Source organism: Peromyscus californicus, unplaced genomic scaffold (genome assembly GCF_007827085.1).
Source record: "Peromyscus californicus insignis strain IS unplaced genomic scaffold, ASM782708v3 Scaffold_5__1_contigs__length_169319896, whole genome shotgun sequence".
NCBI lineage: Eukaryota > Metazoa > Chordata > Mammalia > Rodentia > Cricetidae > Peromyscus > Peromyscus californicus.
In genome coordinates, this window is record NW_026294573.1 from 121,279,177 (window position 1) to 121,291,626 (window position 12,450).

Sequence of the window (12,450 nt, forward strand, 5' to 3'; positions counted from 1 at the left end):
TGCTAGGTGTGCCTACGTGTGTGGTGAGATCACAGAGAGCCAGATGCTTGAAGAAAAACAACTCCCTGTTTTTATATCATTGTGTTTCCTGATGTTTACCAAGCTGGCCAACTCTGAATCCGGAGGGTTCTGAAGAAGAAGAAGATAAGGGACTGATCAAGGTCTCCAGAGCTCCTGGGGACGTTCAGAGCCATAGATTAGAAAGGAATCCAGGTTCCAAGCAGGGAAAAAGCAGAAAAAAGCTGTGGAAAGATATGGCACCTCCAGCACACCATCCTGTCTGTGAAACTGTTCATAAAACAAATGTATTTGCCCATAAATTTTATTTTTATACCAACATATTACATACATAGCAAGTAGAAAATGATATGTAGGAAAATAATATTAAATAGTAAATAGTAAGAAAACTTTTTCTGTGGCGATACATCCGTAATTCATTTTGACTCACCTTTAGATGTTTCATTCATTTAATTAAACTATGTGGGATGTAGGAGATCATACTTAGATAATTTTGGAGAACTAATTTACTGTGCTGACTTAGAAACAATAAGTATCTCTAGCAGGGATTGAATTCATTTTATGATTTTTCCATTACTGTTTGGAAAGTATCAAATTAGATATATCCTCTAATGGTGAATTATTCTAACCTTTAAAATTCCCTTCTCCATTCGCTGGATCACTAGAAGCATTTTAAAAACATAGGAATTCAAAAGAGTAAGATTTTTTTAATCCCACCTGTAATAGATATTCTTTTCCATTTCAAAGCTCAAGTGTTTATCTATGTTTGTGTTTAATATCATGCCATTGAGCTTATAACCCCACATTCTGGGGGGAGAACTATAGCAATAATAGGTTGCTAAGCAAGTCTCTCAGCTAATTAAACAATGTGCCTAGAATTATTCTGACCGTCTGTGTCACTCACCCATGGTAGAGCAAGTGAGGATGATGATCACCTTAGTTTTTGTTAGAACTTACACTAGAAACAAGTGAAGGAATAGCCTATTTATAATAATTGAAAACAAAAGAACTAAAAGGTAAATTGTATGAAATAAATGTTTGAAACAACTCAGTATTCAGTAATAATGGAATACTTAAACAAACAATATATTGTATTAAGCATTTAAAAATCATACCAATTGCAGGTTTCTTTATAATATAATTTTAAGTCAGATTACAAATATTTTATTATACAAGCCAGAAGAAATAGGCACAGTTTAATACACCACTTTCATGCGTGTTTTGTTTTCTTTTACCCTATCACTGCTGCTTTTCAAAATAAAATTGAGACAGAAGGAAGCCTATTTAGCTTATTCAGATTCTAATTAATTTTGCCACTTGGGTGTATTACCAAATGTGAGCTCGATTCTCTAATGAGTGTTGTAAAATGCAGTCATGGACCAGATCCCAGACTGTTCAAATAATTTATTTTTCTGTTTAGCGTTACATCATTGCTTAAATACAAAGGCAAGGGTGGGCAGCAAGGATGGATGAGAAGTGTGCACAGCCAAGGAGCTTCAAGCCTGACCAGACTACCTGCTCTCTTATGCTAATCCTGAAGCTGCTGTGAGAGTTGGTTTCACTACCTCCTCACATTCATCCTCTCTGTGTGCTGCTTTTTCGATGGTTTCCAGAATCCATCTCCTTGAGTAGAAAAGTATCTTTCTGTATATACTTATCCAAAACGTACTTGGTATAAACTTGATTTCACAAGTCATGTTTGGAAGGAAACCTAAATTTCCACAGACAAGTATCTGTAGTTCAGATCACTGTAGTTGCATTTCATAAAATCTTAATTGGAAAACTATTCCCAATGACCATTTGGTGTTTTTCCTTTCCATCTTTAGTCAGCTATTAATCAAGTCTCAAACATATCACACTTCCTATACTTGAGTCTCTAATAATGTAAAAAGCCTGAAAGTTTAAAAACATCAAGGGCATGTTAAAGGAAGTGGTGAGGAGATGTGAAATGTCAGCGTTCACGTTCTCCAGGCCTCTCCTCGGTATTGTGAAGCATTGGTGTCATGACCTTCTAGAATGCTCTTTGTATTTTGGCTCACTTTAGTTTTCTTTCTTGTCCTTTTTAATCCAGCTGGAATGCTTGCGGATTCTTCTCAAAACTTCTAAGCCTGACTCTGAGGACCCAGCTGGAGAATGCCGTCTGAACGCTGCCTCAGGTACACACTGAAGGAACATGCCCTGCTCAGTATAGTGAGGCCTACACTGGTCACACAGCAGCACTGAGCACAGAGCAGGATCTGAACGCAATTTGACTGAATGCACAAAACAGTTGTAATTCTTGTGATTTGGGCACTTGGAACAAGGATGGACCACTAAGACCTCTTGATCAAACCTAGAAAAGCTTCATGATTCTTTGCCTAGTTCTGCTTTTTGTCCTTTTCTTATTTGGGATGCTAGCCCTTTGAGCAAAAGACATATCACTCTAAAGGCACATGATAATATGTGGTTTTTTTCGAAAACTATGAATGCATTTGAATATTGTCCCCTTTAATGCAATAAGTTTAGAGAGGATTCAAAAATTCCTGATAGTATCTTGTTTGAATATTCGTTTAGTTAATAAATATTTGTTAAGCCAATACTCAACTTGATGTAAAGTACCATTTATGAATAATATAAAATTTTATTTCTCCTGCCATAAACTGTGTATTCTAGGGAGAACCAGATGTTCAACAAATAGTTACACAATCAGCAATGCAAATGCCCTTGTGAAAAATGTTCTGAAGGAAAAGTTTAGTGCAAACACAGGGAAGAAGGATATTCCTGAGAGCCACAGGAGGGAATGAGCTGGGAAATGCACTAAGGCAGGAGAGAGCTTCACATTCTAAAAATCTGAGAGGCAGCCAGGGAGAAAGCATCATTCTGCCTGGAGGCAAGTCAGCATCAGTTTCTGAGGAAGCAGTCAAAGGGTCCTCAGAAGAAAGATTAAGAGAGAGACATGGTGTGTACTCACTCATAAGTGGATATTAGCTGTAAAGTAAAGGATAACCATGCTACAACCCACAGACCCAGACAAGCTAGGGAACAAGGAGGGTTCAATGGATCTCCTGGGAAGGGGAAATAGAAGAGATCCCCTGGGTGGATTGGGGGCAGGTGAGCATGGGAACTTGAGGGATCCGGTGAGAGGTTGGTAGAGGAAGAGAGTACTATAAGAGATGACTAGAAAGGGGACTTTTACCTAAACTGGCCACCCCCTGTGATCTGATTGGGATTACCCCCGCCCCCAGTGTCATCAGAGAGCCTTTTTCTAGTGACTGATGGAGGCAGATTTAGAGATCCAAGGCCAAGCTTGGGGAGTCCTGATGAAGAGAGAAAAGAGGGATTGTAGGAGCCAAAGGGGTCAGGAACATTGCAGGAAAACCCACAGAAACCACTAGTGAGGCTCATAGGAACTCACAGAATCTGAACCAACAACCAGCAAGCCTGCATGGGACTGACCAGCCCTTCTGCATATATGTGACAGTTGTGTAGCTTGGTCTGTTTGTGGGAACTCCTGACAACGGGAGCAGGGCTGTCCCTGGTGCTTCGGCTGGCTTTTGGGAACCTATTCCTCATGCTGGATTGCCTTACCCAGCCTGAATACAGGGGGAGGTCTTAGGGCATCTTGATATGCCATGCTTTGCTGATACCCATGGGAGGCCTGCCCCCTTCTGAATGAATACTGGAGGGGGTAGATTGAGGGTGGGTGGGGGGAGGGGGGAGGAGTGAGAGGAGGGGAGGGAGGGAAGGTTGTGGTCAGGATGTAAAAGAAATAAATATATTACATTTTAAAAAAGGATAAGTAAATAAACTTGGGGAATTATGGTATGTTGTTCAAGGACTAGCATTATTTCTTATCATCATCAGGGATAGGACTACAATTGATGTTTAGAGGACCTCAGAACAAAAAACAGAAACTATCTTAGTGTTTTAGGTAAGGTTTTTATTGCTGTGAAGAGACACAATGACCAAGGCAACACTTACAAGGAAAACATTTAATTGGGATGGCTCACTTATAGTTTCAGAGGTTCAGTCCTTTATCATCATGATGGGGAGCATGGCCGTTTGCAGGCAGACACGATGCTGGAGCTGAGAGTGCTACATCTTGCAGGCAACAGGAAGCTGACTGACTGTCATACTGAGGGAAGCTTGAGCAAATGAGACCTCAAAGCCCACCCCGACAGTGACACACTTCTTCCAACAAGGCCACACCTCCTAATAGTGCCACTCCCCTTTGGGGCCATTTTCTTTCAAACCACCACATTCAGAATGCAGTTAATATCATGGCCGAAATGCCCTGTGTTATACCTGGTGTCTCGCCAATACCATATTTGAGGACTGTGGTGTTTACACGGCACCATCTCAGACAAAGAATTTGCTCCTTGATGCCAGAATCAGTGTGTGTTCTCAAAGAGATTTTCTACCCCAAGTCAGCCATTTATATTAATCAGTTACCATCCCAGGGCCATATCTTCCAAGGTGCAGTCACCTCCTTCCCTGCTCCCACCCAGAGCTGTAGCTAGAGTTTTCCTGCCTGGCCCACAGTCAGGACAAATCTCTATCACCTGCCAGTCCCACAGCCGCTCAGACCCAACCAAGTAAACACAGAGACTTATATTGGTTACAAACTGTATGGCCGTGGCAGGCTTCTTGCTAACTGTTCTTATAGCTTAAATTAATCCATTTCTATAAATCTATAACTTGCCATGTGGCTCGTGGCTTACTGGCATCTTCACATGCTGTTTCTCATCGTGGCAGCTGGCAGTGTCTCTCTGACTCAGCCTTCCACTTCCCAGCTTTATTCTCCTCCTTGTTCCACCTACACTTCCTTCCTAGTCAATGGCCAATCAGTGTTTTATTTATTGACTAATCAGCAACACATTTGCCATACAGAACATCCCATAGCACAGAGCCCTGTCCTCTCCTCTCACTCTTCCATCGTGCCATTTGGAACTGTTGCAACAAGACCATGAATTCCTCCACATCTTCCTCCTCAGCACAGACCGCTGATGGAGGCTCTGCCCAGCTTCATGGCCGTTGGATCCTCAGCTTGCTTTGTTTGCTCCAGAGAGCTTTTCCTTCCACTCCGCCACATATGGACACAGCCACAGCATGGACCTTTCTATCCCCAGCAGTCACTTCGTTTCTGAAATCGACCTAGTGGCTGCTTTGCTCTTACTGTGGACTCGTTTCCTAGCTTGAAGGTTCACCTATTTTACTACGGCCATCACTTGACCTCACTTCTACATCTCATCTACTAGCTTAGCTACTTTCCACTTCTACCAACTCTCTATTTCCTTTTCCTCAGTCCTCCCCCTCCTTCTCCTCTTCCTTATTCTTTTACTGTTTATTTCGTTGAAAATCGATTTTTTTTAATACAATGTATTCTGATTTCATTTTCCCCTCCCCCAATTCCTCCAAGATCCACCCACCTCTGATTAGAAAAGAAACGAGCATCTAGGGAATAATAATAATAATAATAAAGTAAAATAAAAACAAACTAGAATAGGACAAAACAAAACACACAAAAACAGAAGAAAAAGAGCCTGCACAAGAGCCATCTACACATATAGATGTAGATGCACAGATGTTTACACACACAGGAATCCCATAAAAACACAAAACCAGAAACCATAATATATACACAAAGGGTGTGTAATGTTAAAAAGAAAACATTTGAGACGAAAACCTCCATAGAGGCCACTGAGTTCCTTTTGTGTTGGCCAACTATTGCTGGGCATGGAGCCTGGCTGTAAGAATGCTTTGTTTCCCCAGTGAGACTCTGTTGGAGATAATTAATTTTTCATTTGCAGGTAGTTATGAAATGGAGATAGCTTTTGGATTAGGGATCAGGGCTGTGCCCACTTCTCCTCTTGGCACTGGGACCCCATCTGGCACAGATACATGCAGGCCCTGTGCATGCTGCCTCAGTCTCTGTGAATTCACTTGTACATTGGTCCTACTGTATTTAGGTGTGTAGAAGGCCTTGTTTCCTTTATGTCCTCCATGCCCTCCATAAAATCATTGAATTTCCTCTTCTGTGGGGTTCCCTGAGCTCTGAGAGGAAGGATCTGATGGAGACATACCATTTAGGTGTGAGTGGTCCAAGGTCTCACTTTATGCACATTGTCTGGCTGTGAGTCTCTGTATTTGTTCCCATCTACTGCAGGAGGAGGCTTCTCCGATGATGGCTTAGCAAAACATTGATCTCTGAGTTAGCAGAATATTGTTGGGACTCATTTTATTGCTATGTTCCCTTCTTAACCAGTTTAAATTCTGTAACTTTTGCTCAACACTTAATGTCTTCTACTCCTAACTGGAGGGTCATCGACCAGCAGCCCAGGGTATGCAAAAAAAAAAAAAAAAAAAAAAAAAAAAATCCACAAATGTGGCGAGGGCTAGATTTTTTTGAGTGGAAAATAAGGAAACACGCTTTTTGATGGTAACTTTCTCTTTTACTTCATTTTGAAAAATCCTCTCTCTGAAAATCTCTGTCTCCACACAGCTACATACTGCTGTATATCTCTTTACATAATACCTCTCTCTGGTGCACAGCCATTTATCTTTACATACAGTTACATCTTTTTTCACACAGTTACATTTCTTTTTTACATATCTCCACATCTCTCTTTTATACAAATTTCTTCTCTCTACTCTGTTATATTCCTTCACACACTACCACATCATTTACTCACTCACTCTACACACGCATTTCCACCCTACATACACATCTCTGTCATCTTACATCTCTCATCCTTCTCTCCTAACACACTCAGATAACATCTCCCCACACTTCTTTCTCTGCACATTCATCTACATCCCTCTTTCAGCACACACATTCACCTCAACAGCCAAACTCTGGACAATTATAAGTTACATATACAGAGTTCAACCCTATCTCATAACTCACGATAAGTCACACAGTTTCTCTCAGGCTAGCGAGGTCGCCCTAACCAGCCAGTAATGCTTGGCCATGCACATAGCTCTAAGTGGTCAAGGTTCCCAGACAGAAAATGGCATTGAAATTCAGGACTTAAACAATTAACAGTTAGTTGCCTGAACCTTGAGATTAGGAGTACATGCAGAAAGTCAATTACTGCAGGGGTTATGTCTACCAAAGTTGCTTCATGCCTGACCTTGATTCAGCAGACATTTGGGAACTTGTCCTTGTGTATTCTCTGCAAGGGCAGCTGGTCTGTTTCGAATTTGTTGTGAAGTCTAAAATTAGCTGTCAGCTGGGCGGTGGTGGTGCACGCCTTTAATCCCAGCACTCGGGAGGCAGAGGCCGGCGGATCTCTGTGAGTTCGAGGCCAGCCTGGGCTACCAAGTGAGTTCCAGGAAAGGCGCAAAGCTACACAGAGAAACCCTGTCTCGAAAAACCAAAAAAAATAATAATAATAAAAATAATTAGCTGTCTTTGTGACTGAGAATACTATTACTTTCCTACGTCCATTATGAAAAATATTCTAGTTATTTTTACTCATCAAAATTATGTAGCTTAAGCAGAAATCATCTTCCTGATCATCCACAGCTATATGTGTGCTCAAATGATGGAATATATACATCAGATAAACGTACAAGCAATGGGAAAAATACCCATGGCTATTTTGAGGGAAGAAATGTAGTGGCACATGAGAACTACAGACAGAAGCAACCAGTCATCCACAGTTAGTGACCCCTCTGTCTTTGCCAAGTGGGGCTCCCCATCAGAGAGTTATTCATCCAGTAGGTCGAACCTGTTGAATACTAGTTGTCACCTGCTGTATATTCCCATGGCCTCTGGTAAAGCCATTGCTACCAGCAGCTCTCAGCATTCTTCCATTCTTGGTTTTTGGTTGTTTGGTTGTTTGGTGGTGGTGGTGGTGGTGGTGGTGTGTGTGATTTGCTTAACAAAATCCTCATTTGATAAACTGAATAATCTATGTTGTCCAGTGACAGTTCACAAAAATCTTTACATCAAAGAAGCCCAAAATTGTACAGAGTTTTACATGTTTTTGGTGTTCCTATTTCCTGCCACTCAAGAGGCAAACCAAGCCATGTCTTCCTTCTGTGCTTCAGATCTCTTTTTCCTTCTGAGCAATTTTTGCTGGCTGTACCTCAAGTATGTTCTTGAGACAGCCATGCTCTGTTGGCCCCTCTAAGAACAAGAATCATAAGTTTCTCTTAGCCAAGACTGCTATCTGAGCTCCAGAGCTATATGAATCAAGACCACTTAAACTTCACATGTCCCAAGCTAAGTTCATCATTTTCTTCTTTTCCTGGTACCCTACTATTGGGATATCAAGTTTTATAAAGCAGAAAAATTAGCATGTTCACGAGAACCCCTTTCTCATCCATATCTGTATCTAACGTATCACCTAAGCTACTAACTGCCCCCCACCCTGAATAGCTTCCAAATTTGTTCACCTCTCTGAAACATGACTTGGTATTTCAGTCCAGCGCTCAAATAGCCCTCAACTATTGCTGTGTGTCAAGGACATGCTCCCTGCTGACACAGGCCAAAAATTGCTGTTCTCTTTTCCTGCAGACATTTTCTCTTCTTTGTGTCAGTGTGGCAACTCATCTTCAGTTTGCATCTTGGATATTTCTCATTGGAAAGGTGAAATTACTTAGTGCGGTGGTCCCCAACCTTTGTAAGGGGGTCAAATGACCCTTTCACAAGTGTCACTTAAGACCATCGGAACACATGGATATTTACATTACAATTCATAACAGTAGAAAATTCCAATTATGAAGTGGCAACATTAATAACTTTATGGTTGGGTGTCACTGCAGCATGAGGAACTGCATTAAAGGATCGCAGCATTAGAAAGCTGGAAACCACTGTGTCACTGCCCTGCTAGACTGACTGTTGTGTGATGGCTGCTACTACATTCATTTATTTAGTATTTTATCTCCAGTATCTAGAATAATAAGGCTGATATATAATAATAAGGCTAAATATTTTTCATGTATATGAACGAGTGAAGGGTATAGAATATTCATTTATAATTAAGCTCCTTTCTTCATAGTCTTAATATTTCTTAATTGTTCTATCAGGTTTAATCTTTGCTTATTATTGTGGCTACTTTTATTTCTAGCATCCACTTTAGAAAATTTATTAAGCATTATATAAAAATAAGAAAAAAATTCATTATGGGATTTATTTTAACAACCTGTCCATGTAAATAAATAGCATTCTTTTACTATTAATGTATAAGAATATTTTGACCTTGTTAAGTAGTAGATAATCATTAAAATAGAAATCCACAGAACTTTTAAATTTGAAATGTAAAGGTAAAGCTGTAGATTTGTTTTATTACATCCTCAAAAACTGCCTGAATTCAGTTAAATGAATATTATGAAAACAAGACCCTGGGGGCTTTCTGTGATCAACATGTGAACTCAGTGTACCCAACGTCGCCATTTGCACCAAAGCAGAGTTTCAGAATGAGCCTGTTAGAAACGTGCTCTGAGGGGGCTGGGGATTTATCTCAGTGGTAGAGCGCGGGCCTGGATTCAGTCCTCAGCTCTGGAAAAAAAAAAAAAAAAAAAAAGATTTATTTAAAAAAAAAAGAAACGTGCTCTGCATTTTATTTATTAGTTTTTGTGATCAGTTCCAGAATGAAAGTTGCAGGCTCAAAGTCATGATTAGCCCTATTCCCCGGGACCGCATGCATAAATCTCTCCATTATTAAATGCTGGCGTGTGACCAGTCTAGTGCTCACTCCCCGGCATTACTAAAAGTCAATCTGCTGCTGAGAGAGTCTGTGTCTCCTACTGTCATGCCAGGGACCTGGGTCAGCCCTGTGAGATGCAAGAATGGTGTCCACCCTGGCGGCCTGACTGGCGTCACCTGGCGCCCTTACAGCACTCCCGTGAACTGTGGATTTGTAAATGGAAAAATAATAGGAAGCATATAGAGTGTAAAGTAGATACATTTTAAAAGAAGGAACAAAGAAACAGCTCTGGTTAATCTTAGTGATGTATTTAATATAAATTACTGTGTCACAAGTCATAATTTAAACATGTGCTCAATATAGAAGTATGAGATGTCTTGGGTCCTTTCTTTTCATTTCATTTTTGACATCAAATATTTACACTAACAGCACACCGCAACTTGTACTAGCCTATATCGAGTGTTCAGCAGCCTGTTTTGGCAGTACAGCTCTTGGGCCCCCAGAGGAAAGGGTACTGGTGTTGCACTGGCCGGAGCCAGAGCGCTTTCTGTACTAGCTGTGGATTTTGAGGGGTGCCATTTCTTTCATGAAGAATCTCTCCAATTTTAAGAACTTTCTCAAATCTGTATTCCCCTTGAGAAATGCAGAGCCTTCTTCATCACACATTTTCCCAGTACTTTGGAAAGTTTTTGAAACAGTTTTTCCTTTTCTTGTTTGTTTCCCAGTAGTGAAAGGACATTGCTCTGACCTGGGAGGCGAGTTTGTTGATTTGACATTTGTTCTAAGGGCAGGGCGAGCTAGAGACAAGTCTTCGTCTGCTGCCCACCTTAATTTCAGCGTGGTGCACTGCAGCCTATGATTCATGTTGTTCCCAGTGTATGATCACTAACCAAGTGTAGTGAGCCTGGTCTCTTCTGTGCTGTGGGCAGCTGTGACGTCACACTCACAGAGGCCAAGAGTGGGAAGCTACTTGGAGAATTCAATGATGACTTGTTGGTACTTGTTGATTAGTGGGCCTTTATTTCTTGCCAAATCTCAGAGTATTTATTTCTGGTTCTTAAGAACTCATAACATATTGGTTCTAAAATATTTAGGGTCTGCTGCCAAGTGTTGTCTTAAATATCAGCTTCTGGCGTTTGTTTCTAAAGCCTGACTGCTTCAAGCTGAGCTATTGAGTCTGTAGAGCCAAGGAGTCATGACTATTGTTTTCAAGCTCAGCCCTCCAGTCTCTGCCAAACTGCGATTCACAGTTGCTCTTTCCCTGCCAAGATTTATTCCCTTTCAACAGATATCTAAGTGCAAATACCGATTCGGGCTTAATAATGACGTGGATTGTGTGCTAGATTTGCAAGTAAGGAAACATTTTAAGGCAATTATTTTAATATATTCTTATTCTCCCACGACAAATGCAATATCAAAATACATTTATGGTGACATAAGAGAGGAGAAAGGAAATTATGAAAGTTTCAAATATAGTTTCTAAAATTATAACATTAAAAATCCATTTTCTGTTTCAAAACTTTGGTCCTAGCACATAAGAAAATGGTTTTGAAGCATGATTACATAGTTTTATGATTATTGTATGTCCTTGTGTTTTCATATATTACAGGGTTGATTTTGAGATTAATTGTATATGACATAAAATTAATAGGGGATTTTGAAATTTTTGTCACCTTGGTCATAATTTTTAGAGACTCTTCCTACAGATTATCTCTTTTTTTTTTTTTAAGCAGGAAAAATCATTGTGTCCTTAATGTTAGGTTTTTAAAATTCATAATCTTGGAATTTTGGTTTTCTTATCTGTAAAATAGATATACCAATAGTACCTTATCTTAGGGTTACTAGGAAGATTAAATTGTTAATTTGTTAATTATTAAATTATATAATTATTAAATTGTTAATAATTATAAACCATGCAGGATAATTGGCTGAATACTGTAAGCAATACAGGTTTGCTAGCAATAAGAACATCATCGTTTTAGGAAAGGTTTTTCAGGCTGTCCTAATGTTCTGCTCTGCTGAGACCGTATTTCTGTTTCTTTTCCCCATTTCTTTTTCTTAATGGAGTTAATTAATCTCCATTCTAGGCTTTCCATAGAAATTTCCATAAAAAAAACTATTTATGTTTCTGAATGTAACTTCTAGTTACTGGTTTTGAAAGCCTACCTATCTCAGGAGCCACACATGAATATTCAATGGCTGTGAGCATTTCAGACTCATCTGCCATGTCTACTGAAAATAGTCCTCCCACCTTCCCACAAGAGCTTCCTATAGCTTCACTTTCTGTCAAGTTATTTTCTTTCCATAGTTCTTACATTCCTGATACTCCCCAGTGGGAAATGTTCGCTAAAGCGTACTGACTACACTGGCTTTTCACTGGAAGAAGTTGATTAATTTTAAGGTAGAGATTTGTGTTTAACTATTCTTTATCAGTCTATTGGTACAAGTAAGGTAGATCCTATCCAATAAACCAACAGTATGGGCAAGGCTGGTAGCAACGGTTTTTCATGCTTGAACTGGGCATGGAATTGTCAGGTAGGGAGAGATCACGTTCAGCTGTCCTTAGGTAATTTTCACTAAGCTTTCAAAAGAGTTTACTGTGTGGAAACAGGGCTTGATAACCTTGTCATCCTCTGGGAGTAACTCACCAGTCAGAGCCCAGTACCTGTTCTGAGATTTTAGAGTAATGTGGAGAGATTTTTGTTGATCTAAGCTTTTAACTTTTAATTTTCTTTTTCATTTACAAAGGACACTTTTTTTTTTTTTTTTTTTTTTTTTTTTTTTTACGGAGATAGGT

The 12,450-nt window shown here is 39.9% G+C and overlaps 1 protein-coding gene across 7 annotated transcripts in view; it reads left to right on the forward strand.

The window, feature by feature from the left end:
• Klhl32 (kelch like family member 32) overlaps positions 1-12,450 on the forward strand; it is a 231,289-nt gene that overhangs the window by 39,476 nt on the left and 179,363 nt on the right. For all 7 annotated transcript variants that reach the window (XM_052715096.1, XM_052715100.1, XM_052715101.1 and 4 more), the window contains exon 2: positions 2,090-2,174. In XM_052715096.1, the coding sequence (XP_052571056.1) occupies positions 2,152-2,174 (23 nt within the window). In that variant the 5' untranslated portion in view covers positions 2,090-2,151. The remainder of the gene's footprint in view (positions 1-2,089; positions 2,175-12,450) is intronic.